Below are 27,621 nucleotides of genomic sequence, written 5' to 3' on the forward strand. Positions count from 1 at the left end.
ACTGCTGTTTGCTACTGCCTTTACTGTCACTGGCTACTGCCTGTATTGCTGACTTCCACTGCCTTTACTGCTGTCTGCCACTGCCTTTACTGCTGTCTGCCACTGCCTTTACTGCTGACTTCCACTGCCTTTACTGCTGTATGCTACTGCCATTTCTGCTGACTTCTACTGCCTTTACTGCTGTCTTCTACTGCCTTTACTGCTGTCTGCTACTGCCTTTACTGCTGACTTCTACTGCCTTTACTGCTGTCTGCTACTGCCTTTACTGCTGTCTGCTATTGCCGTTTCTGCTGACTTCTACTGCTTTTATTGCTGTCTTCTACTGCCTTTGCTGCTGTCTGCTACTGCCTTTACTGCTGTCTGCTACTGCCTTTACTGCTGACTTCTACCTCCTTTACTGCTGTCTGCTACTGCCTTTACTGCTGACTTCTACCTCCTTTATTGCTGACTTCTACTGCCTTTACTGCTGACTTCTACTGCCTTTACTGCTGTCTGCTACTGCTGTTTCTGCTGATTTCTACTGCCTTTACTGCTGTCTGCTACTGCCGTTTCTGCTGATTTCTACTGCCTTTACTGCTGTCTGCTACTGCCTTTACAGCTTTCTGCTACTGCCTTTAGTGCTGACTGCAACTGCCTTTACTGTCACTGGCTACTGCCTTTACTGCTGTGTGCTACTGCCTTTACTGCTGTGTGCTACTGCCTTTACTGCTGGCTGCTACTGCCTTTACTGCTGACTGCTACGGCCTTTACTGCTGTGCGCTACTGCCTTTACTGCTGGCTGCCATTGCCTTTACTGCTGACTTCTACTGCCTTTACTGCTGTCTGCTACTGCCTTTACTGCTGTCTGCTACTGCCTTTCCTGCTGTCTACTACAGCCTTTACTACAGTCCATTACTGCGTTTACTGCTCTTTGCCATTTCTTTTACCCTTGTCTGCTAGTGCCTTTACTGCTGTCTGCTACTGCCTGTACTGCTGTCTGCTACTGCTGTTTCTGCTGATTTCTACTGCCTTTACTGCTGTCTGCTACTGCCGTTTCTGCTGATTTCTACTGCCTTTACTGCTGTCTGCTACTGCCTTTATGCTTCTCTGCTACTGCCTTTATGCCTGTCTGCTACTGCCTTTACGCCTGTCTGCTACTGACTTGACGCCTGTCTGCTACTGCCTTTACGCCTGTCCGCTACTGCTTTTATGCCTGTCTGCTAATGCCTTTACGCCTTTCTTTTACTGCCTTTATGCTTGTCTGCTACTGCTTTTATGCCTGTCTGCTACTTCCTTTACGCCTGTCTGCTACTGCCTTTACTGCTGTCTGCTACTGCCCTTACTTCTGCCTGCTACTGCCTTTACTGTCACTGTGTACTGCCTTTGTTGCTTGCTGCAGCTTTTATTGCTGTCTGATACTGCCTTTAATTCTGACTGCTACAGCCTTTACTGCTGAATTTTACTGCCTTTACTGCTGGCTGCTAATGCCTTTACTGCTGTCTGCTACTGCCTGTATCGCTGACTGCTACGGCCTTTACTGCTGTCGGCTACTGCCTTTACGCCTGTCTGCTACTGCCTTTGCGACTGTCTGCCACTGCCTTTATGACTGTCTGTCACTGCCTTTAATGTCGCTGGCTACTGCCTTTACTGCTGTCTGCAACTTCTTTTACGCCTGTCTGCTACTGTATTTAATGCTGTTTGCTACTGCATTTACTGCTGCCTGCTACTGTATTTAATGCTGTCTGCTACTGCCTTTATGCTTGTCTGCTACTGCCTTTATGCCTGTCTGCTACTGCCTTTATGCCTGTCTGCTACTGCCTTGATGCCTGTCTGCTACTGCCTTTACGCCTGTCCACTACTGCTTTTATGCCAGTCTGCTACTGCCTTTACGCCTGTCTTTTACTGCCTTTATGCCTGTCTGCTACTGCCTTTACGCCTGTCTGCTACTGCCTTTATGCCTGTCTGCTACTGCCTTTACTGCTCTCTGCTACTGCCCTTACTTCTGCCTGCTACTGCCTTTACTGTCACTGTCTACTGCCCTTGTTGCTGGCTGCTGCCTTTATTGCTGTCTGAAACTGCCTTTAATTCTGACTGCTACTGCCTTAACTGCTGAATTTTACTGCCTTTACTGCTGTGTGCTACTGCCTTTACCGCTGTCAGCTACTGCCTTTACTGTCGCTGGCTACTGCCTGTATTGCCGACTTCCACTGCCTGTACTGCTGTCTGCCACTGCCTTTACTGCTGATTTCCACTGCCTTTACTGCTGTCTGCTAGTGCCGTTTCTGCTGTCTGCTACTGCCTTTACTGCTGACTTCTACTGTCTTTACTGCTGTCTGCTACTGCCGTTTCTGCTGTCTGCTACTGCCTTTACTGCTGACTTCTACTGCCTTTACTGCTATCTGCTACTGCCTTTACTGCTGTCTGCTACTGCCGTTTCTGCTGACTTCTATTGCCTTTACTGCTGACTTCTAATGCCTTTACTGCTGACTTCCACTGCCTTTAGTGCTGACTTCTACTACCTTTACTGCTGTCTGCTACTGCCTTTACTGCTGACTTCTATTGCCTTTACTGCTGTCTTCTACTGCCTTTACTGCTGTCTGCTACTGCCTTTACTGCTGTCTGCTACTGCCTTTACTGCTGTCTGCTACTGCCTTTACTGTCGCTGGCTACTGCCTTTACTGCTGTCTGCTACTGCCTGTACCGCTGACCTCTACTGCCTTTACTGCTGTGTGCTACTGCCTTTACTGCTGTCTGCTACTGCCTTTAGTGCTGTCTGCTACTGCCTGTACCTCTGTCTGCTACTTCCTTTACTGCTGTGTGCTACTGCCTTTACTGCTGTCTGCTACTGCCTTTAGTGCTGTCTGCTACTGCCTTTAGTGCTGACTGCTACTGCCTTCAGTGCTGACTGCAACTGCCTTTACTGTCGCTGGCTACTGCCTTTACTGCTGTGTGCTACTGCCTTTACTGCTGGCTGCTAATGCCTTTACTGCTGACTGCTACAGCCTTTACTGCTGTCTACTACTGCCTTTACTACAGTCCATTACTGCATTTACTGCTGTCTGCCATTGTTTTTACCCTTGGCTTCTAGTGCCTTTACTGCTGTCTGCTACTGCCTGTACTGCTGTCTGCTACTGCCTTTACTGCTGTCTGCTACTGCCTTTACTGCTGACTTCCACTGCCTTTACTGCTGACTTCTACTACCTTTACTGCTGTCTGCTACTGCCTTTACTGCTGACTTCTACTGCCTTTACTGCTGTCCGCTACTGCCGTTTCTGCTGACTTCTACTACCTTTACTGCTGTCTTCTACTGCCTTTACTGCTGTCTGCTACTGCCTTTAGTGCTGTCTGCTGCTGCCTTTAGTGCTGTGTGCTACTGCCTTTACTGCTGTCTTCTACTGCCTTTACTGCTGTGTGCTACTGCCTTTACTGCTGTCTGCTACTGCCTTTACTTCTGTCTGCTACTGCCTGTACCGCTGACTGCTACTGCCTTTACTGCTGTGTGCTACGGCCTTTACTGCTGTCTGCTACTGCCTGTACCGCTGTCTGCTACTGCCTTTACTGCTTAGTGCTACTGCCTATTCTGCTGGCTCCTACTGCCTTTAGTGCTGTCTGCTACTGCCTTTACTGCCATCTGCTACTGCCTTTACTGCTGTCTACTACTGCCTTTACTACTGTCCATTACTGCGCTTACTGCTGTCTGCCATTGGTTTCACCCTTGTCTGCTAGTGCCTTTACTGCTGTCTGCTACTGCCTGTACTGCTGTCTGCTACTGCCTTTACTGCTGTCTGATAATGCCTTTACACCTGTCTGCTACTGCCTTTACACCTGTCTGCTACTGCCTTTACACCTGTCTGCTACTGCTCTTACACCTGTCTGCTACTGCGTTTGCTGCTGTCTACTACTCCTGTTACTGCTGTCTGTTATTCCTGTTACTGCTGTCTGCTACTGCCTTTACTACAGTCCATTACTGCGTTTACTGCTCTCTGCCATTGCTTTTACCCTTGTCTGCTACTGCTCTTACACCTGTCTGCTACTGCCTTTGCTGCTGTCTGCTACTCCTGTTACTGCTGTCTTTTCTTCCTGTTATTGCTGTCTGCTACTCCCTTTACTCCTGACTGCTACTGCAGTACACCTGTCTGCTATTCCTTTTACTGCTGTCTCCTACTCCTGTCACTGCTGTGTGCTACTGCCTTTACTCCTGTCTGCTACTGCCTGTTACTGCTGTGTGCTACTTCCTTTACACCGCTGTAAGAAGAGTAGCAGACAGCAGTAAGAAGAGGAGTAGAGAGGCACAATGGCAGTGGCAGACAGCAGTAAGAAGAGTAGCAGTCAGCAGTAAAAAGTGTAGCTGACAGGCACAAAGGCAGTGGCAGGCAGCAGTAAAGACTCCTACTGCCTTTACTGCTGAATTCTATTGCGTTTACTGCTGTCTGCTACTGCCTTTACTGCTCTCTGCTACTGCCGTTTCCGCTGACTTCTACTGCCTTTACTGCTGTCTGCTACTGCCTTTACTGCTGTCTGCTACTGCTGTCTGCTACTGCCTGTACCGCTAACTGCTACTGCCTTTACTGCTGTGTGCTACTGCCTTTACTGCTGTCTGCTACTGCCTTTAGTGCTGACTGCTACTGCCTTTAGTGCTAACTGCAACTGCCTTTACTGTCGCTGGCTACTGCCTTTACTGCTGTGTGTTACTGCTTTTACTGCTGACTGCTACGGCCTTTACTGCTGTCTGCTACTGCCTTTACTGCTGTCTACTACTGCCTTTACTACAGTCCATTACTGCGTTTACTGCTGTCTGCTATTCCTTTTACTGCTGTCTCCTACTCCTGTCACTGCTGTGTGCGACTGCCTTTACTCTTGTCTGCTATTGCCTATTACTGCTGTGTGCTACATCCTTTACACAGCTGTAAGAAGAGTAGCAGACAGCAGTAAGAAGAGTAGCAGACAGCAGTAAGAAGAGTAGCAGACAGGAGTAAGAAGAGTGGCAGACAGCAGTAAGAAGATTAGCAGTCAGCAGAAAGAAGAGTAGCTGTCAGTAGTAAGAAGAGTAGCAGACAGGAGTAAAAGAGTGGCAGACAGCAGTAAGAAGAGTAGCAGTCAGCAGTAAAAAGTGTAGAAGACAGGCACAAAGGCAGTGGCAGGCAGCAGTAAAGACTCCTACTGCCTTTACTGCTGAATTCTACTGCGTTTACTGCTGTCTTCTACTGCATTTACTACTGTCTGCTACTGCCTTTATGCCTGTCTGCTACTTCCTTTATGCCTTTCTGCTACTGCCTTTACGCCTGCATGCTGCTGCCTTTATGCCTGCCTACTCCAGCCTTTATGCCTGTCTGCTGCTGCCTTTACGCCTGTCTGCTGCTGCCTTTACTGCTGTCTGCTACTGCCTTCACGCCTGTCTGCTACTTCCTTTACACCTGTCTGCTACAGCCTTTACGCCTGTCTGCTACTGCCTTTACGCCTGTCTGCTACTGCCTTTACGCCTGTCTGCTACTGCCTTTATGACTGTCTGCCACTACCTTTACAGCTGTCTGCTACTGCCTTTACACCTGTCGATTACTGCTTGTACACCTGTCTGCTACGGCCTTTACGCCTGTCTGCTACTGCCTTTACGACTGTCTGCCATTCCCTTTACAGCTGTCTGCTACTGCGTTTACGCCTGTCTGCTACTGCCTTTACGCCTGTCTGCTATTACCTTTACGCCTGTCTGCTACTACCTTTACGCCTGTCTGCTACTGCCTTTACGCCTGTCTGCCACTGCCTTTACAGCTGTCTGCTACTGCCTTTACGACTGTCTGCCATTCCCTTTACAGCTGTCTGCTACTGCCTTTACGGATGACTTCTATTGCCTTTACTGCTGTCTGCTACTGCCTTTACTGCTGTCTACTACTGCCCTTACTACAGTCCATTACTGCGTTTACTGCTCTCTGCCTTTGCTTTTACCCTTGTCTGCTAGTGCCTTTACTGCTGTCTGCTACTGCCTGTACTGCTGTCTGCTACTGCCTGTACTGCCGTCTGCTACTGCCTTTTCACCTGTCTGCTACTGCCTTTACACCTGTCTGCTACTGCCTTTACTGCCCTTACCTCTGCCTGCTACTGCCTTTCCTGTCACTGTCTACTGCCTTTGTTGCTGGCTGCTGCCTTTATTGCTGTCTGATACTGCCTTTAATTCTGACTGCTACTGCCTTTACTGCTGAATTTTACTGCCTTTACTGCTGTCTGCTACTGCCTTTACTGCTGTCTGCTACTGCCGCTACTGCTGACTTCTACTGCCTCTGCTGCTGACTTCTACTGCCTTTACTGCCGTCTGTCACTGTTTTTATTGCTGTTTGCTACAGCCTTTACTGCTGTCTGATACTGTATTTAATGCTGTTTGCTACTGCATTTAATGCTGTCTGTTACTGTATTTAATGCTGTCTGCTACTGCCTTTATGCTTGTCTGCTTGCCTTGATGCCTGTCTGCTACTGCCTTTATGCCTGTCTGCTACTGCCTTGACGCCTGTCTGCTACTGCCTTTACGCCTGTCTGCTACTGCTTTTATGCCTGTCTGCTACTGCCTTTACGCCTGTCTTTTACTGCCTTTATGCCTGTCTGCTACTGCTTTTACACCTGTCTGCTACTGCCTTTACGCCTGTCTGCTACTGCCTTTACTGCTGTCTGCTACTGCCCTTTCTTCTGCCCGCTACTGCCTTTACTGTCACTGTCTACTGCCTTTGTTGCTGGCTGCTGCCTTTATTGCTGTCTGATACTGCCTTTAATTCTGACTGCTACTGCCTTTACTGCTGAATTTTACTGCCTTTACTGCTGTGTGCTACTGCCTTTACTGCTGTCTGTTACTGCCTTTACTGTGGCTGGCTACTGCCTGTATTGCCAACTTCCACTGCCTTTACTGCTGTCTGCCACTGCCTTTACTGCTGTCTTCTACTGCCTTTACTGCTGTCTGCTACTGCCTTTACTGCTGTCTTCTACTGCCTTTAGTGCTGTCTGCTGCTGCCTTTACTGCTGTGTGCTACTGCCTTTACTGCTGTGTGCTACTGCCTTTACTGCTGTCTGCTACTGCCTTTAGTGCTGTCTGCTACTGCCTTTAGTGCTGACTGCAACTTCCTTTACTGTCGCTGGCTACTGACTTTACTGCATTGTGCTACTGCCTTTACTGCTGTGTGCTACTGCCTTTACTGCTGTCTGATACTGCCCTTACTGCTGACTGCTACGGCCTTTACTGCTGTCTGCTACTGCCTTTACTGCTGTATACTACTGCCTTTACTACAGTCCATTACTGCGTTTACTGCTGTCTGCCATTGCTTTCACCCTTGTCTGCTAGTGCCTTTACTGCTGTCTGCTACTGCCTGTACTGCTGTCTGCTACTGCCTTTACTGCTGTCTGCTGCTGCCTTTACACCTGTCTGCTACTGCCTTTATTGCTGTGTGCTACTGCCTTTACTGCTGTCTGCTACTGCCTTTAGTGCTGTCTGCTACTGCCTGTACCGCTGTCTGCTACTGCCTTTACTGCTGTGTGCTACTGCCTTTACTGCTGTCTGCTACTGCCTTTAGTGCTGTCTGCTACTGCCTTTAGTGCTGACTGCTACTGCCTTTAGTGCTGACTGCAACTGCCTTTACTGTCGCTGGCTACTGCCTTTACTACTGTGTGTTACTGCCTTTACTGCTGTGCGCTACTGCCTTTACTGCTCACTGCTACGGCCTTTACTGCTGTCTGCTACTGCCTTTACTGCTGTCTACTACTGCCTTTACTACAGTCCATTACTGCGTTTACTGCTGTCTGCCATTGCTTTCACCCTTGTCTGCTAGTGCCTTTACTGCTGTCTGCTACTGCCTTTACTGCTGTCTACTACTGCCTTTACTACAGTCCATTACTGCGTTTACTGCTGTCTGCCATTGCTTTCACCCTTGTCTGCTAGTGCCTTTACTGCTGTCTGCTACTGCCTGTACTGCTGTCTGCTACTGCCTTTACTGCTGTGTGCTACTGCCTGTACTGCTGTCTGCTACTGCCTGTACTGCTGTCTGCTACTGCCTTTACTGCTGTGTGCTACTGCCTTTACTGCTGTCTACTACTGCCTTTACTACAGTCCATTACTGCATTTACTGCTGTCTGCCATTGCTTTCACCCTTGTCTGCTAGTGCCTTTACTGCTGTCTGCTACTGCCTGTACTGCTGTCTGCTACTGTCTTTACTGCTGTCTGCTACTGCCTTTACACCTCTCTGCTACTGCCTTTACACCTGTCTGCTACTGCTTTTACACCTGTCTGCTACTGCTCTTACACCTGTCTGCTACTGCCTTTGCTGCTGTCTGCTACTCCTGTTACTGCTGTCTGTTATTCCTGTTACTGCTGTCTGCTACTGCCTTTACTCCTGACTGCTACTGCGGTACACCTGTCTGCTATTCCTTTTACTGCTGTCTCCTACTCCTGTCACTGCTGTGTGCGACTGCCTTTACTCTTGTCTGCTATTGCCTATTACTGCTGTGTGCTACATCCTTTACACAGCTGTAAGAAGAGTAGCAGACAGCAGTAAGAAGAGTAGCAGACAGCAGTAAGAAGAGTAGCAGACAGGAGTAAGAAGAGTGGCAGACAGCAGTAAGAAGATTAGCAGTCAGCAGAAAGAAGAGTAGCTGTCAGTAGTAAGAAGAGTAGCAGACAGGAGTAAAAGAGTGGCAGACAGCAGTAAGAAGAGTAGCAGTCAGCAGTAAAAAGTGTAGAAGACAGGCACAAAGGCAGTGGCAGGCAGCAGTAAAGACTCCTACTGCCTTTACTGCTGAATTCTACTGCGTTTACTGCTGTCTTCTACTGCATTTACTACTGTCTGCTACTGCCTTTATGCCTGTCTGCTACTTCCTTTATGCCTTTCTGCTACTGCCTTTACGCCTGCATGCTGCTGCCTTTATGCCTGCCTACTCCAGCCTTTATGCCTGTCTGCTGCTGCCTTTACGCCTGTCTGCTGCTGCCTTTACTGCTGTCTGCTACTGCCTTCACGCCTGTCTGCTACTTCCTTTACACCTGTCTGCTACAGCCTTTACGCCTGTCTGCTACTGCCTTTACGCCTGTCTGCTACTGCCTTTACGCCTGTCTGCTACTGCCTTTATGACTGTCTGCCACTACCTTTACAGCTGTCTGCTACTGCCTTTACACCTGTCGATTACTGCGTGTACACCTGTCTGCTACGGCCTTTACGCCTGTCTGCTACTGCCTTTACGACTGTCTGCCATTCCCTTTACAGCTGTCTGCTACTGCGTTTACGCCTGTCTGCTACTGCCTTTACGCCTGTCTGCTATTACCTTTACGCCTGTCTGCTACTACCTTTACGCCTGTCTGCTACTGCCTTTACGCCTGTCTGCCACTGCCTTTACAGCTGTCTGCTACTGCCTTTACGACTGTCTGCCATTCCCTTTACAGCTGTCTGCTACTGCCTTTACGCCTGTCTGCCACTGCCTTTACAGCTGTCTGCTACTGCCTTTACGACCGTCTGCCATTCCCTTTACAGCTGTCTGCTACTGCCTTTACGCCTTTCTGCTACTGCCTTTACGCCTGTCTGCTACTACCTTTACGCCTGTCTGCTACTACCTTTACGCCTGTCTGCTACTGCCTTTACGCCTGTCTGCCACTGCCTTTACAGCTGTCTGCCACTGCCTTTATGACTGTCTGCCACTGCCTTTACTGCTGACTTCTACTGCCCTTACTGCTGTCTGCGACTGTAATAACAGCTGTCTGCTACTGCCTTTAATGCTGTCAGCTACTTTATTTAATGCTGTCTGCTACTTTATTTACTGCAGTCTGCTACTGCCTTTACTGCTGACTTCTACTGCATTTACTGCTGTCTGCTACTGCCTTTATGCCTGTCTGCTACTGCCTTTACGCCTGTCTACTACTGCCTTTACGCCTGTCTGCTGCTGCCTTTACGCCTGTTTGCTAATAACCTTACTTCTGCCTGCTAGTGCCTTTACTGTCACTGTCTACTGTCTTTGTTACTGGCAGCTGCCTTTATTGCTATCTGATAATGCCTTTACTGCTGACTGCTACAGCCTTTACTGCTGAATTTTACTGCCTTTACTGCTGGCTGCTACTGCCTTTACTGCTGTCTTCTACTGCCTGTATCGTTGACTGCTACGGCCTTTACTGCTGTTGGCTACTGCCTTTACGCCTGTCTGCTACTGCCTTTACGCCTGTCTGCTACTGCCTTTATGCCTGTCTGCTACTGCCTTTACGCCTGTCTTCTACTGCCTTTACGACTGTCAGCCACTGCCTTTAATGTCGCTGGCTACTGCCTTTACTGCTGTCTGCAACTGCTTTTACGCCTGTCTGCTACTGCCTTTACTGCTGGCTGCTACTGCCTTTACTGCTGACTGCTACTGCCTTTACTGCTGTCTGCAACTGCCTTCACGGATGACTTCTATTGCCTTTACTGCTGTCTGCTACTGCCTTTACTGCTGTCTACTACTGCCCTTACTACAGTCCATTACTGCGTTTACTGCTCTCTGCCTTTGCTTTTACCCTTGTCTGCTAGTGCCTTTACTGCTGTCTGCTACTGCCTGTACTGCTGTCTGCTACTGCCTGTACTGCCGTCTGCTACTGCCTTTTCACCTGTCTGCTACTGCCTTTACACCTGTCTGCTACTGCCTTTACTGCCCTTACCTCTGCCTGCTACTGCCTTTCCTGTCACTGTCTACTGCCTTTGTTGCTGGCTGCTGCCTTTATTGCTGTCTGATACTGCCTTTAATTCTGACTGCTACTGCCTTTACTGCTGAATTTTACTGCCTTTACTGCTGTCTGCTACTGCCTTTACTGCTGTCTGCTACTGCCGCTACTGCTGACTTCTACTGCCTCTGCTGCTGACTTCTACTGCCTTTACTGCCGTCTGTCACTGTTTTTATTGCTGTTTGCTACAGCCTTTACTGCTGTCTGATACTGTATTTAATGCTGTTTGCTACTGCATTTAATGCTGTCTGTTACTGTATTTAATGCTGTCTGCTACTGCCTTTATGCTTGTCTGCTTGCCTTGATGCCTGTCTGCTACTGCCTTTATGCCTGTCTGCTACTGCCTTGACGCCTGTCTGCTACTGCCTTTACGCCTGTCTGCTACTGCTTTTATGCCTGTCTGCTACTGCCTTTACGCCTGTCTTTTACTGCCTTTATGCCTGTCTGCTACTGCTTTTACACCTGTCTGCTACTGCCTTTACGCCTGTCTGCTACTGCCTTTACTGCTGTCTGCTACTGCCCTTTCTTCTGCCCGCTACTGCCTTTACTGTCACTGTCTACTGCCTTTGTTGCTGGCTGCTGCCTTTATTGCTGTCTGATACTGCCTTTAATGCTGACTGCTACTGCCTTTACTGCTGAATTTTACTGCCTTTACTGCTGTGTGCTACTGCCTTTACTGCTGTCTGTTACTGCCTTTACTGTGGCTGGCTACTGCCTGTATTGCCAACTTCCACTGCCTTTACTGCTGTCTGCCACTGCCTTTACTGCTGTCTTCTACTGCCTTTACTGCTGTCTGCTACTGCCTTTACTGCTGTCTTCTACTGCCTTTAGTGCTGTCTGCTGCTGCCTTTACTGCTGTGTGCTACTGCCTTTACTGCTGTGTGCTACTGCCTTTACTGCTGTCTGCTACTGCCTTTAGTGCTGACTGCTACTGCCTTTAGTGCTGACTGCAACTTCCTTTACTGTCGCTGGCTACTGACTTTACTGCATTGTGCTACTGCCTTTACTGCTGTGTGCTACTGCCTTTACTGCTGTCTGATACTGCCCTTACTGCTGACTGCTACGGCCTTTACTGCTGTCTGCTACTGCCTTTACTGCTGTATACTACTGCCTTTACTACAGTCCATTACTGCGTTTACTGCTGTCTGCCATTGCTTTCACCCTTGTCTGCTAGTGCCTTTACTGCTGTCTGCTACTGCCTGTACTGCTGTCTGCTACTGCCTTTACTGCTGTCTGCTACTGCCTTTACACCTGTCTGCTACTGCCTTTACACCTGTCTGCTACTGCCTTTACGCCTGTCTGCTACAGCCTTTACGCCTGTCTGCTCCTGCCTTTATGCCTGTCTGCTAATGCCTTTACGCCTGTCTGCTACTGCCTTTACGCCTGTCTGCTACTGCCTTTACGGCTGTCTGCCACTGCCTTTACAGCTGTCTGCTACTGCCTTTACACCTGTCTATTACTGCTTTTATGCCTGTCTGCTACTGCCTTTACGCCTGTCTGCTACTGCCTTTACGACTGTCTGCCACTGCCTTTACAGCTGTCTGCTACTGCCTTTACTGCTGTCTGCTACTGCCTTTACGCCTGTCTGCTACTACCTATACGCCTGTCTGCTACTACCTATACGCCTGTCTGCTACTTCCTTTACACCTGTCTGCTACTGCCTTTACGCCTGTCTGCTACTGCCTTTACGCCTGTCTGCTCCTGCCTTTATGCCTGTCTGCTACTGCTTTTACGCCTGTCTGCTACTGCCTTTACGACTGTCTGCCACTGCCTTTACAGCTGTCTGCTACTGCCTTTAGTGCTGTCTGCTGCTGCCTTTAATGCTGTGTGCTACTGCCTTTACTGCTGTGTGCTACTGCCTTTACTGCTGTCTGCTACTGCCTTTACTGCTGTCTGCTACTGCCTTTACTGCTGTCTGCTACTGCCTTTTGTGCTGTCTGTTACTGCTTTTACACTGTCTGCTACAGCCTTTACTGAAGCCGCTACTGCCTTTACTGCTGCCTGCTACAGCCTTTACTGCTTCCTGCTACTGCCTTTATTGCTAACTTGTACTGCCTTTGCTGCTGGCTGCTACTGAATTTACTGCTGTCTGCTACTGCCTTTACGCCTGTCTGCTACTGTCTTTATTGCTCACTTCTACTGTCTTTTCTGCTGTCTGCTACTGCCTTTACTGCTCTCTGCTACTGCCTTAACTGCTGTCTTCTACTGCCTTTACTTCTCTCTGCTACTGCCTTTACTGCTGTCTGCTGCTGCCTTTACTGCTGTCTCCTGCTGCCTTCACACCTGTCTGCTACTGCCTTTACTGCTGTCTGCTGCTGCCTTTACTGCTGCCTGCTACTTCCTTTACTGCTGTCTGTTGCTGCCTTTCCTCCGGTCTGCTACTGCCTTTTTCTGTCACTGAATACTGCCTTTACATCTGTCTCCTGCTGCCTTCAACCTGTCTGCTGCTGACTTCATACCTGTCTTCTACTGCCTTTACTGCTGTCTGCTACTGCCTTTACTTTTCTGCTGCTTCCTTTACCCCTGTCTGCTACTGTCTTTACTGCTGTCTGCTACAGCCTTTACTGTCACTGTCTACTGCCTTTACACCTGTCTCCTGCTGCCTGCAACCTCTCTGCTGCTGCCTTCACACCTGTCTTCTACTGCCTTTACTGCTGTCTGTTACTGCCTTTAGTTTTCTGCTGCTTCCTTTACCCCTGTCTGCTATTGCCTTTACTGCTGTCTTCTACTGCCTTTACTTCTCTCTGCTACTGCCTTTACTGCTGTCTGCTGCTGCCTTCACACCTGTCTGCTACTGCCTTTACTGCTGTCTGCTGCTGCCTTTACTGCTTCCTGCTACTTCCTTTACTGCTGTCTGTTACTGCCTTTCCTGCTGTCTGCTACTGCCTTTACTGTCACTGAATACTGCCTTTACATCTGTCTCCTGCTGCCTTCAACCTGTCTGCTGCTGACTTCATACCTGTCTTCTACTGCCTTTACTGCTGTCTGCTACTGCCTTTACTTTTCTGCTGCTTCCTTTACCCCTGTCTGCTACTGTCTTTACTGCTGTCTGCTACAGCCTATACTGTCACTGACTACTGCCTTTACACCTGTCTCCTTCTGCCTGCAACCTCTCTGCTGCTGCCTTCACACCTGTCTTCTACTGCCTTTACTTTTCTGCTGCTTCCTTTACCCCTGTCTGCTACTGCCTTTACAGCTGTCTGCTACTGACTCTACAGCTGTCTGGTACTGCCTTCACCCCTGTGTGCTACCTCCTCTACAGCTGTCTGCTACTCCTGTTACTGCTAAACATGCATTGCTTAACACTGCCCAAGGAAATCACATCTGTGACAATGATTACTGCAAACCTTCCCCACATCTGTGCCTTCCTATGTATTGTAACGATCCATATCCTGGCTCATAAATAGTCCATGCAAATGTGTGTCAATAAGGGAGATTGTGGTTCTCGTATCATCAGGTTTTTCTCTAATCAATTATTTCCTTGGAATTAGCAATTCTAAGGAAAGTGGGGACACATTCAGAAACAATGCCCCCATATAACTCATTAGCCTGTAGGCATTATTTACATTTCTCTAGCTTGGTCACAGGTGCTCGGTGGGCGAGACAAATCATTTAACTGAATGTGGTCTCATGGCCTCATTTGCTGTTGATTAACTTGTGTATCGAAAAAGTCACCATCTCTATATCAGGTTTCATGTTTCCTTGGTGTGCTGGGAGTCAAAATTTGGCCATTATCTGAAAATTTTCCAATATAACCTTTTTGTGGTTATCTTCTTTTGTGCTTTTAAATGTTTGCTTCTTTTAAGTTGAATGCTTGAAGGACCATTTACACCTATCCCTGTAATCTCTTCCAGCCTTACAACTCTCCACAATCTCTGCACTCCTACAATCCTGACCTTTTACACACCCCTGATTTTTTTTTACTCCACCATTCAGATGCCTTCAGCTGCCAAAGTCCCTATGCTATGGAATTTCCTTCTTAATCCTTTTCACTTCTCTACCTCCTTTAAAACACTTCTGAAAACCTACCTCCTTGACAAAGCTATTATTCCCCATCCTAAAAGCTCATTATGGCTTCGGTGCCAAACTTTGCTTGATAATTGCTCAGTGAAACACCCTGGAATGATTTACCTCATTAAAAATGCTGTGGAAATGCAAGTTGTTGTTTAGTTATTATAGTTACTGGATTAATAATAATCCAGGAATGTGAGCTCAGCTCCCATCACGGCAGCTTGTGAATTTGAATTCAGTTTAAATAAAAAGGTTAAATAAATTGGCAGTTAAAAAAATCTGGTATCGGTTGAAGTGTCAGATTGTTATAAAACACAAATGGTTCACTAATGTCCTTTAGATGTCCTTACCCAGCCTGACCTGTACAAGACTCCAGTCCATCCCAATGTAGTTGCTGCCCCTTAACTGCCCACTTAAATGAAGAAGAAAGACACTCGGGGCAGGATTTTCAGGTCATTGGGCGGACGCATGTGTGGGCCCAGGAGCAGCCGTAAAACAGTCCGCTGCCTGCAACCGGCCCCCGACTGCCATTTCACACTGGGTGGCCAATTAAATGTCCCCACATAGGACTCACTCACATGAACATATACATAATAAAATTTATGTCAAAACACTTTTTTTCATTAATGTCAGGAAGCTCATCCTGCCTGTGGGTGAGGCTTCCTCAAAAATGCAAAGGCCACTTGGCTGATTCGCCGGCCGGCCAACCATAACATTGGATGGGCAGTGAAAAATCTCTGTTAATTAATAAATTAATGGCCTTAATAGGCCTTTTAATTGTCCGTGGGCACGCTGCTGACTCTTGCATGTGCCCGCCGACCGAAATATAGCATGAGTGCACAATGATGTCAAAGCTCCCTAACGTCATCGCACGCTATTTTATGCTTGATCATAAAACTCTGCCCTCAGTTTATCAAACCCAGATGGATCACTCAGCTTTGAATTCAGCACTGGATTCAGATATGACAAAGGCACTAAGACCTCCTCACTAACCTCTGGGGATTGGTACCAAAGTTGGAAGAACTATGTCACATAATAGTCCAGCTAGATCCTGGTGTAGTCATACGCACAGAATTACATCTATCAGCCAACATCCCAACATTCACCATCACCATCCCTGGGTATGCCCCTGTCCCACTTACAGGTATGGGAGCACTGGGCATGCAGTCAGTTTGGAATGGCTTTGAGAGTGCACAACATTGATTCCAGATCTCAAGAATTCTTATTACGGCAACATATTTCCATGTTACACACCATTCTGACTTGGTAATGTATCACTGCTCCTTCACTGTTGCAGGGAAATCCTGGAACTCTTTATCTAAATAGGCTGGGTAAATATAGAACACAGACTACAGCAGTTCAAGAAGTTGGCTTACCACCAGCTTCTCAAGGGCATTTAGAGATGGGCAATAATACTGGCCTTGCCAGTACTGCTCAATCCCATGAATGAATAAACAAAATAATCTCCATCACCACCGAACAAAGTATTCAACACTGGTTCAATGAGGACTGTAGAAGAGTATACCAGGAGCAGCACCAGGCATACATCCCAGATGAGGTGCCAACCTGGTGAAGCTACAACTCAGGCCTACATGCATGCTTAACAGTGGAAGAAGCATGTAATAGACAGTGCTAAACTCCTCAGATACTGTGTCTGTGCTCGCACATGGTAAGACCTGGATAACGTTCAGACTTGGGCTGGTAAGAGTCACAAAGCATTCATGGCACATATGTGCCAGGCAATGACAATCTCCAGTAAGAGATAGGCTTACCATCTCTTTTTGAATCACTCACCATCAACACCCTGGGGTCACCATTGACCAGAAACTTGACTGGACGCCCAAATTCATATGTGGCTACAAGAACTGGCCAGAAAGTGGGAACTCGTGATGAGTAACCCAGCTTTTGATTCCCCAAAGCCTGTTCATCATCTAGGCACAAGTGGGATAGAATGCTCTCCACTTGCCTGGATGAGTGTGTATCTAACAACACTCAAGTAGTTCAACACCATCTAGGACAACATCCCAACAACCACCTTGAATATTCACTCCCTCCACCACCAACTCACAGTGGCAGCAGTGTGTACCAACTTCAAGAAGCAGTGCAGCAACTCACCAAGAGTCCTTCAACAGCACCTTCCAAAATCCTGGAACTCCCCCTAACAGCACTGTGGATGTACCTACACCGCATGGAATGCAAAGGTTCAAGAAGGTGACTCAACACCTTCTCAAGGGCAATTATTGATTGGCAAGAAATGCTGGGCTTGCCAGCAAGGCTCACATTCCATGAACTAATAAAAAAAGGGAGACCTGGCAAAACAATATGAATGTTCTACAGCTGTGGGTTGATTTTCTCCCCTCAAGACTCATGGAAAGCCAACAGCTCTATAGAATTGTTTATCCCCTCTCACATGGTCAGTGGTGATAATGTTTTTGGACCCAGAATGAAATAACAGTATAGACTGGGAAATAAGAATTCTGGCCCAAACTGGCCTTGTATACCTTAAAATGGAACACCAGTAAAAACTGGGAAATAAGAGTATTGGTCCAAACTGTTTTTTTTTCCTTCTGGAGCCCTACTGAATGATGAAGCTATGACCCTTTGATACATCTGTGGGCAGAAAATGCATTGAACATGCAGGTGTCTCCAGTGGTAGCCTGGAATGAACCTGATACATAGAGAGCTTGAAACCAAGTTGACATGGATGGCTGCTGGCAGTGCTTTGTGGATTTTAGATCTGCAGGGTCTTCCTGAACGAATGGCACAGTTCTGTCACAACCACCTTGATAATCATCAGGTACTTCTTAGGTATATAAACAGAAAATACTGGAACAAAACTCAGCAGGTCTGGCAGCACCCGTGGAAAGAGAAACAGAGTTAACATTTCAAGTCTATATGACTCTTCTTCAGAGTTCTGGAGAAGAGACATAAAGACTTGAAACACTAACTCTGTTTCTTTCTCTGCAGATGCTGATAGACCTACTTAGTTTTTCCAGCATTTTCTGTTTTTATTTCAGATTTCTAGCATCCATAGTATTTTGCTTTTACTACTTAGGTATGTTGCATGCCTCATTCTCAGGTAACTGTGCTGATATGGTAGTTCTGCTGTAAGATGTAGTGGTAGGCCTGAGTAATTCCACATCATTTTGCCACAGCAGTCAGTTTCTGTTCTTTCTGATTCTCCACTGCCAACTGCAGTTCTCAAATGTAACACTCTTCAGACAGAAAGCTTAACTTTCACCTGAAGTATGCAACTTCACCTTTAACTAACATAAATAGCCGTGCAACTTACTTCTCCCCCTTGATATATTGTGCTCGTTAACCTTTATTTTTCATTCTGTCTCTATTCTAAATCTAATTACTTCCTTTCAGTTCTGCACAGTAGAAGGCTTCATCACTGCCCTAATGGATGAGTACCCTCATAGACTGCGAACCCACAAAAAGCTGTTCATTGCAGTGGTGTGCATCCTTTCATTCATCCTTGGATTATGTAACATTACTCAGGTATACTTGGAATAAAACCCTTACATATGTCTCATTTATAATATACACAGGATTTTTTTAACTTTTGAGATACTCCTCCTACCAGCATTGTTCTACAGTCAAAAATGAGCACACACTTCAGTATTTTTCAAGAGACTGTTTTGTGCTTATCGAGGTGAGACATGTGAATGATGGGGAATGTAGAATTTATTTCCACTTTTTGTACCTCGTGTCAGCATGAAAACACTTCCAACTTGATTATAGCATGGGTCAGATGCAGAGTCAAATGATTTACCTGTTGTATTAACTGTGACCTCAAAAGATGTCTCTCTACTGCAATGGTTTGGTGTTTTGTGGTCCTACAATGACTTCCAGCCTGATTTTCTCTGCCTACCTATGAAAGAGTGATTGACTGACACTTTGGGCTCAGTTACAGTGAAATGGTTGAAATCATTATTAAAAACAGAAAGTGCTGGAAAAGCCCGGACAGTCTGGAGAGAGGGTTGAAGCTTGTTGAGAGGTCGGGGGCCTTGCCTGACAGCTGGAGAGCTGGTGAGACACATGCACTACCTCTTTTCGGGAAAGTTTTCAGAACCACAAGTCAATCAGGTAGTGGCGAGGCCAGCGATGGCCTTTCCCCAATCATGACCCTGGGGGCAGATGTCCTGCTTACCAACGGTTGCCAGCCAATCAGAGGCCGACAGCTCTTGTGCTCATTAGCACCACTAGGGAGGCCATGGCTGCTGCCGGAAAGATAGACTTTGGAGTTCCAGGATCGTGGAGTGACTCAGCAGCAACAGCAGCAAGGACAGGGTGTGGCTTTCATTGGGCCCCTGCCTTCCGATGTCCAATCCCTGGATCAAGCAACAAGTGGCTTTGATCAGGAAATCCCCACCACCCGCAGCTGGGTTAATACCAGCAGTGGCAGGATGAGGCCTTTAAGTGGTCATTAATTGGTCATTTAAGGGCCTGAATAGGCAATGAGCTGGGGAAGTTGCCCATGGGCCTTCCCACCTGGTTCTTAATTCTGGTAGAGACAGGAAGGCTTCAGGTTCTGGTACACCACCATCCGACCTAATGACAAACCCTTCCTGCCTCCAAGCTCACCACCAGCAAGAACAGAAGCAGAAGAATTAACATTTCAATTCCAATATGACTCTTCTTTGGAACTGAGGGGAAAGGTTCTGAAGAAAAATCATATTGGACTCAAAATGTTAATTCTGTTTCTCTCTCCACAGATGCTGCCAGACTGCTGAGTACTTCAGGCACTTTCTGTTCTTATTTCAGAACTCCAGCATCCACAGGTTTTTGCTTTTATTATGGTTGAAATCATTTCTCTGTGCAGAGAATTAGCACCAACTTTCATCCCTGTGTTGTTCTGTTAAAACACCCTGACTTCATCATTGGGCAAACACAAGTGGACAGTGCGTTACTGAAGTTGCTGCTGTGTAAGATGGATCAATGGATTACCACAGCTGTTGCTAGGGAAGCTAGTTCAGTGGCTCACCATAATTGCTATTGGCAATATATACCTGTGTGTTACTATTGCTCTCAGGTGGGTTGGGAAATGTCGCTTGTCTTGCAGCCGCTGGATGAAGTAGGTTAGTGGGTTACCATATCTGATGAATAAGTAGGCTACTGGGTGTTGCCATCAACGCTTTAATCACAGAAAATGGTTCATCTTCAAGGGCTAAGAACATTCTGGAAGAATTTGTGTTTTTTAAAAGACATTGTCTCTTAAAGGGTTAATTCAAGGTTTCTGGTTGCTCCTGTTCCTGGAGAAGACAGCATTTTACAAGAAAAGGTAATTAAGCAGTTTTAAAGAAGCTGGAGCCTCTTGACCCTGGTGGACTGTTTATAAAGGGGTCACATGGTCGTTTATAGCTCTGAAAAAAACCATGCCTGGAAACCTGTTTTAAAGTTGGTTTTGGTTTTGCTTTGGGGCTGAAAGGAAGGTCAGCTGCTTGGGTAAAGAACACACCAGCTCCTGAAGCTCCACACCCAGTCCCAAAGCAGAGAGTGAATGGAAGTAGCTCCGGAATCACTCTGTGTTCTGAAAACAACTGACTGCAGGTTTTCCTTGAGTCTGCCTTAAAAGATGAGCCATCTTTGCAGACCAGTGCTGAGAAACCAACTGTATAACCCAGGTCAAAAACAGAATTACCTGGAAAAACTCAGCAGGTCTGGCAGCATCGGCGGAGAAGAAAAGAGTTGACATTTCGAGTCCTCATGACCCTTCGACAGAACTCATGAGGACTCGAAACGTCAACTCTTTTCTTCTCCTCCAATGCTGCCAGACCTGCTGAGTTTTTCCAGGTAATTCTGTTTTTGTTTTGGATTTCCAGCATCCGCAGTTTTTTTGTTTTTATCTCTGTGTATAACCCAGGTGCTATTTCAAGGACTCCACCATTCCCTTTCCCCTGAGCTTTTAACCTTTTGGCAGAATTCCTCTATTTTATTTTATTTTTGGGTGTGTGTGTTTGTGTGTGTGGCAGGCTATTTAGAAAGAGTAATTATTACACTTTCATATTTCATACTGTATGTTAATAAGCTTTGCCTTTCTGCTTGACAAGTCTCGCTTTATAATAAATAAATAATTTTGTTGTTTATTGAATAAACCTGGGCATTGAGTGGTAACTCTCAGATTCATAAGTAAAGCACATATTTGGCCATGTAGCTAGTTGGAAAAATAATTTAAATATATGTTGCGATCCATGGAGTAGTGGAGCTAGAGGCAGACAGTGCACTCCTCCCATCTCAGTTGTAACATATAATTGAGGGCTCGTCTAGGATTTAACCTAAGGTGAAAACGTATAATTGGGGAAGGATGAAAAGACAAAAAGCAGCAACCATGTTTCTTCTGTATTAGAGTAAAGATTACATTAGCGGGATGGCTACTTTTGATGCAAGTGCATTTTATGAATCAACCAATCATGATTCTTTAATGATGTTAACCATTGCACAATTGGTGAGTGCAGTGGAACAGTTACAGATAGAAGTTAGAGCAAGAGCTAATAAAGGAGACCTTCAGAACCTAGTAGCCAAAAAGCTGAATATGGAACTGAAAGAACCAGAGGAACCCATAGAATTGGAAGGAGACAAGTTTACATGGCACAGTTTCAGTTAGGACGGAAGAAGTTAAAACTAGAATGTTGGGCAAAGGTAAAGGCAGGAGAACGAGAGGAAAAGGAAAAAGGGAGCAAGCAGAAAGACAGGAGAGAGAAAGGGCAAGAGAAAAGGAAAAAGAATGAGAAGAGAAGGACAAAGAAAGGGAATACCAGCTTAGACTGCTGGTCTAAAACAACAGGCTGGCCTTGACTCTAGGAGAGATGTTAACGGGGAAGATCCCAACTCTGACCTAAAATCCAGTGGGAAGCTGTTTAAACTTGCGCATACTCTCCCAAAGTTTGAGGAAAGGGACTTAGAGGCATTTTTCATTTCTTTTGAGAAGGTAGCTAAGCAGATGGGGTGGCAAAAAGAAAATTATTTATGCAAAATAAATTAACTGGCAGAACTCATGAAATTTATGCCTTGCTTTCTGAAGTGGCTTCTACAGATTACAAGGTGGCAAAAAAGGTCCTTCACACTGCATATGAATTGGCTCTTGAAGCTTAGAGGCAGAAATTTCAGAATCTCTGGAAGCAGACAAGGCAGACTTATATAGAATTTGAGAGGGTAAAGCAAAATAACTTTTATCATTGGGTATGGGCACTAAAGGTAGGGGCCATGTATGAGACACTTAGGGAAATAACTCTCCTGGTGGAATTTAAAAATTCACTCCCTCCATTGGTAAGAACTCATGTAGAGAATCAAAAGGTTTCCATGTGTAGTAACTGAAGGTATGGCCTCTCCTGCTGCCTGGAGGCTCCGACCAATGAGCCCTAAGAGTAGGTAATCTGGGGGAGTGGGGGGTGGGGGAAGCGCTTCCTGATGAGGGTGCTGACCGAGCATGTAGCACCTGAAAAACTCTCTGCAATAAAGTTTATCTGTTTCTTGTTGAAACCCATCTGGCTTGTCAAGACATTACATTCGGCGACAAGGGTAAAATAGCTCTGACACTGCACCTCACTTTGTTAATGTGGATACATCAAATCTTAAAAAAAGAAAAGACTACTCACCAGTCATGCTACTCTTCAGCAGAATCGATCCTCATGATCCAACTATGGAAGACTGGAGCCAGTATGTAGAGCACCTTGGTTTTTATTTTGTAATGAACAAAATTACCATGGAAGAGAAGTAGAAAGCCATCATTTTGCGTGTATGTGGTAGCAAGACATACAATCTCATCTGCAGCCTGACAGCCCCAAACACAAAACAAAAACAAAAACAGAATTACCTGGAAAAACTCAGCAGGTCTGGCAGCAGCGGCGGAGAAGAAAAGAGTCGACGTTTCGAGTCCTCATGACCCTTCGACAGAACTAAACACACCCAATTCTAAGCCCTTTAATGAATTAGTGGACCTCGTGAAAAAGCATTTCCAGGCGAAGCCATCCATAATAATACAGTGATTTAAGTGTAATTCCAGAGTTAGGACGCTGGGAGAGTTCACCGCAACCTATGAAGCAGTTGACAGAACACTGTGACTTCAGGGACACTAAACAATATGCTGTGGGATCAATTAGTTTGTGGAGTTCACGATGACACCATTCAATGCCATTTATTCACAGAGGTCAACATCGACTAGAAGTGCACCCTGGAAATTTCCCTCGCCATGGAAAGTGGCGAGAGAGACTCAGAGGCTTTGCAACACATACAATGTGGCGCTGTTCTTCATGTGGGGTGGAAATCTACCGCCAAGCGTGGCGTGAAAACCAGAGACACAGTAGCGAAGCGAGAGGCGATGTCCACTGTTAGAAACATGAAAAGGCCTAGGGCAGAATTTTCTGCCTGTCGGGCAGGCTGTGTAGAAGTGGGCATAGGCTGGCATGGACCTGATCACCGCCTGTGATCGGGTCCACACCGTCATTTTACGCGGGCGGGCCAATTAAGGCCCGCCCAGCGCAAATTGCAGCCCTCGAGGACAGCGGGAGTGGGCGGGCAGCGGCGGGACAACTATGACCACCAGGTCCAATGGTGACCGGGTGGCCTGTTTAAAAGAGCTCCTGCAGCCTTGCAAAGGCTGTCAAACATGGCCAGCAGAAGGGCTCCCGAGAGCGCTGCTGGTGAGCAGGTCAGGCAGGAGGGTAGGGCAGGGGGGCACTGTGCCTCTTGTTTCTCAGATGATTGCCTTGCACCTCAAGGAGGTGGCAGCACAGCAGGAGGTCCTCGTTCTGAGGGACAGGAGAAGGAAGCCCCCCCACATGACCAAACGTACCTGGGAGGAGGTGGCAGAGGTAGTGAGCTCCTGCGATGTGGTGCGGCGCAACTGGATCCAGTGCCACAAGCGCTTTAATGACCTTTAATGCTCTGGAAGGGTGAGTATCATGTTGGCATTGGTCACTTAACCCAGCAGGTAGGCTTTCCCCCTTGGCTGCCCCCCCCACCCACCCCCCACCCCAACTCTGAGTGCAGTTACTGCATTGAATGATTGACAGCATGTGTCCTTTGCTGGGTGGGCCAGCAGATATTGCCCATGCAAAGGTCACCCTGAGAGGGTGGTGAAGAAATGGGTTCTGCTCCCACAGCATGTGGTACACTGAGACCCACATTACTGGTTTGAGGGCAACCTGGAGGAGCTGCACCCAGGCACAGTGCTGGAACTCCAGGACATGTCAAAGTCAGGGTGATGACATGCTGGGAGGGGAGCTTCAAGGTGACGTGGCACCGATTGATCTGCTGTCCTCTGCGCTCCATGTGCTTGCGCCTCCTTGATTTGCGAGGTTGGACCGTGATGTGATGTAGGCAGCATAATGTGATGTAGGCAGCATGTGGCCAAGGGGGTGGGGGGTTGGGGAACAGGTCTAGCATCTTTGTGTGAGTGTGCGGCAGCTGTGGGGTGAGGAGGCACTGGAGCTCTGCAATGTCCCACTCTAGCTGGGATGGGATGGCAGAGAAGAGATTCCAGGTACAAGTTGCACTAATCAATGCTCTTCTCTCCTTTTCAGGAGAAGAATGCACATAATACCGCCGAGCGGTTGAGGACAAGTGGAGGGCTGGCCCAGTTGGCCATCATTTCCACGTTCGAGCAGGAAGCCCATGAACTGGAGAGGCGCCATGCGCCCAGGTTCACTGGTGCTGGTGAGGCTAGGGTATCACAGGCGGGTATGTTAGCCCAGCAGCAAGGTCACCATTAGGGTCCCAGCAGCCATGGCAGTGCTGAATGTTCAGTGATTGCAGTTTGCAGTATGGCTTGACCATTGCTTATGGAAGGATGACATAATGATCTGGGGGGTAGGGATGCACATTGACATTGTCTCCACGTTAACTGATCAAATGTCCTTGTTCTTCCTTTCAGCATCAGCGGAGCAAGGCCGGGAGGAGGAGGCACAGGGGGCCCCTCTCACACCTGAGGGCCCTGAAGCCTCTGACCCATCAGTGTCACACTATCTCTGCCAGGCAGGCACCAGCGCAAATACTAGCACCTCAGTGGAATTAGGTCATCGGCTAGTGTCCCAGGGCACAGCAGTGAGGGCACTTCACAGTTGCTGGAAGAGCTGGCGGAGACAGAGATTGGTCGTGGCACCAGCAGTCGGAGGACTGAAGGGCACCAGGCACATGCTCAGGTCGATGGCTGATGATGTGCCTCTGGAGTCGTCCATGAGGCAGCAAATGTTGGATGTCCGGCAGGGTGTGCGGGAGGATCTGGCAGAGATACATGAGGTTATGCTTGGCTTAGTCTCCATGGTGGAGGAGTCCACGTGGATCATCGCCGATGCAATGAGCCTCATGTCCGAGCACCATGCTTCCTCCATGGAAGGTGACGACTCTCATGGAGAGGCTCCTCCAGGAGACCAATCAGGACTTCCTGGGGATGCACGCGGACCAGCAAGTCCTCACATCAGCATTGATCTCAGCTGGTCAATGCCAGTATGGGAGATGGTCTGGGCACCAAGTTTCCCAGCTCAGTGTCCATCCATCTATGGTGAGCAGGGAGATCCAAAGCAATCTCACATCAGCGCAGCAGCTGCCTGTTGTCTCTGTGGGCTCCTCTCAGGGTGCTCCGGATGAGGACAGCAGCTCCTCCGCCCCTCGGCCAGTGACCGTTGCATCCGGCCAGGCTGCGATGACTGGGGAGTTGCCAGCTGTGGAACTGGCCGCTCCCTCCCAGGCGGGGCCAGCACAGGCTCCACGTGCCAGAGCACAGTCACCAATGTCATTGAGGCCAAGAGGACAGCAGGCTGTCTCAGATGCCAGTACCAGCGAGGGGACAGCACCAAGATGTAGCACCCGAAAGCGTACATTTAACGCACCTTAGGCACACCACGGGTTTCTCACTGGTGCTTTTGTGTTGCTCTGCAATGAGGTCATGATTAGTTGGTGTGCTATTTAACACCTTTGTCATTTTGTTTCCTTAAGTTAATTTTGTTATATCATTAAATTTAGACACGTGACCATAACTGAGGGTGACTCTTTTCCTCTACGGGTGGATGGTTACCCATGACGTTATGAGTGGGTTGTGTCACATTGAGCTTTATTAACAAGGCCCTTAGTTAATGTTTCTATCCAGGCAAATGTAGCACTTAGGTATCGAGTATGGCCTGCAGCCTTGGCTTGTGTTGGAGGTCCATCTGTGGTGTGTTAGCTGAAGGTTCATTGGATTAAAGCCTCCCAGGTGTCCCTGCCTCCCTGGTATGCCTGGGTCAGTGTCTACCCCCTCAGCATTTCCCTGTGTATGCTCATCCTCGGGCTCACTGCTCGACTCACTGTGTGCAGCCGCAGTCACTGTGTCTACATCTTCTTCATCCACTGCGTCCCCCCTTTCCAGCGCAAGATTGTGGAGAGCGCAGCATGTAACCACTATCAGTGACACACGATCCTGGACTGCACCCCGTATGGTCCAGGCATTGAAAGGGCATCTTGAGAAGACCAATGATTCTCTCCACCATAGCCCTTGTGGAGGCGTGACTCCTATTGTACCACTGCTCAGCTTCTGCTCTTGGATGGCAGAGAGGCATCATGAGCCACCTTCTGAGGGAATAACCCTTGTCACCCACCAGCCATTCATCCATCCAGGCTGGAGCACTGAAGAGCCCCGGCACCTGGGAGTGTCTGCGCACGGAAGCTGCCTGGGTACCTTGCACAGACTTGTAGAATCAGCGTCCTGTGATCACACACTATCTGCACATTCATGGAGTGGAAACCCTTCCTGTTGACGAAGGCACCGGGCTCACCTGCTGGCACCTTGATGGCCACATGTGTACAGTTTATTGCACCCTGGAAGCGGGGGAAGCCAGCAATGGCCGCGAAGCCTCTGGCTCGCTCAGTCTGGCTGGTCTTGTCCCAGGGTAGTGGATGAAGGTCAATGCACTCCTGAACAGAGCATTTATGACCTGCTTGACACAAGTGTGGACAGCTGATTGGGAGAAACCGCAAAGATCACCCACCGAGTCCTGGAAAGAGCCAGAGGCATAGAAGTTGAGGGCAGCTGTGACCTTTAGAGCCACTGGCATGGGGTGCCCACCCACACAAGTAACAGAGATCTCAGGGCCTATCATCTGACAGATAGCTTTGACTGTTTCCCTTGAAAGACGGAGCTTCCTTTGGCACTGCACCTCAGACATATTGAGGTAGCTGCTTCGCCGCTTGTATATCCTGGCAGCAGGATAGTGGAATCTTCTGAGGCCCCTTCCACCTTGGACTTCCTGTTGGCCCTGTGTCCCTTCTGCCTGCGCCTCTCCTCCCAAAAGTGGCTCCCCTGGAGGCTGAATGTGCCCTCCTGGCCTTCTCCCCCTTCTGGCCCTCCCTTCCTCCTCAGTGGAGGTGCCTCCAGTGGAGACCACAACTCCCATTTCCAGGCTAAGGGAAGGCTCCCTGAAACCTGCAGGCCCTAAAAATGATCTTCACTGTAGAATGCTGACCTGAAGATTGTGAGTCCTGTCCAAGCAGCTGGTATGAGTTTTGGAGTATTTCTGCTCACACAGGCAAGTATCATTAACTTTCAAAAATAAATATCTGACTGAGCACATTCGTGACCCCGCTGACCCCTCTTATCCTGCCCGTGGATGAGTTTTATACAAATGTCTCCTACCCGCCTGCCCGTTACGCCCGTGCGATGACCTGAAGATTGCACAGGCCCCGAAAAATCACCTTCAATTGGTGCCTCAAGGGCCTTAAGTGGCCCGTTAATTAATGGCAGGTGCGCATTGGAGACCATCGCGTGCCCACCCACCGAAATATCGCGATGGCGCGTGGTGATGTGGGGACGCTCGCCCGATGTCGCAGCGCGTCATTGTACGCATTGGCATGCAGGGCCCGTCCCCACATGCTGACAAGAAAATTCTGCCCCTAGTAGAAACACTTCAAGGTTATAGATGTGGAGGTGACCGCGGACCAGACACCTGCACATT

General features: G+C 48.0%; 1 protein-coding gene across 1 annotated transcript in view; it reads left to right on the forward strand.

Annotated features, from left to right (window-relative positions):
• The window catches only part of LOC121293103 (sodium- and chloride-dependent GABA transporter 1-like), a 194,330-nt gene that overhangs the window by 153,032 nt on the left and 13,677 nt on the right, over positions 1-27,621 (forward strand). The window contains exon 10 of the mRNA XM_041215738.1: positions 18,065-18,196. Within this exon, the coding sequence (XP_041071672.1) occupies positions 18,065-18,196 (132 nt within the window). The remainder of the gene's footprint in view (positions 1-18,064; positions 18,197-27,621) is intronic.

The sequence above is a fragment of the Carcharodon carcharias genome, chromosome 21 (genome assembly GCF_017639515.1).
Source record: "Carcharodon carcharias isolate sCarCar2 chromosome 21, sCarCar2.pri, whole genome shotgun sequence".
Classification (NCBI taxonomy): domain Eukaryota; kingdom Metazoa; phylum Chordata; class Chondrichthyes; order Lamniformes; family Lamnidae; genus Carcharodon; species Carcharodon carcharias.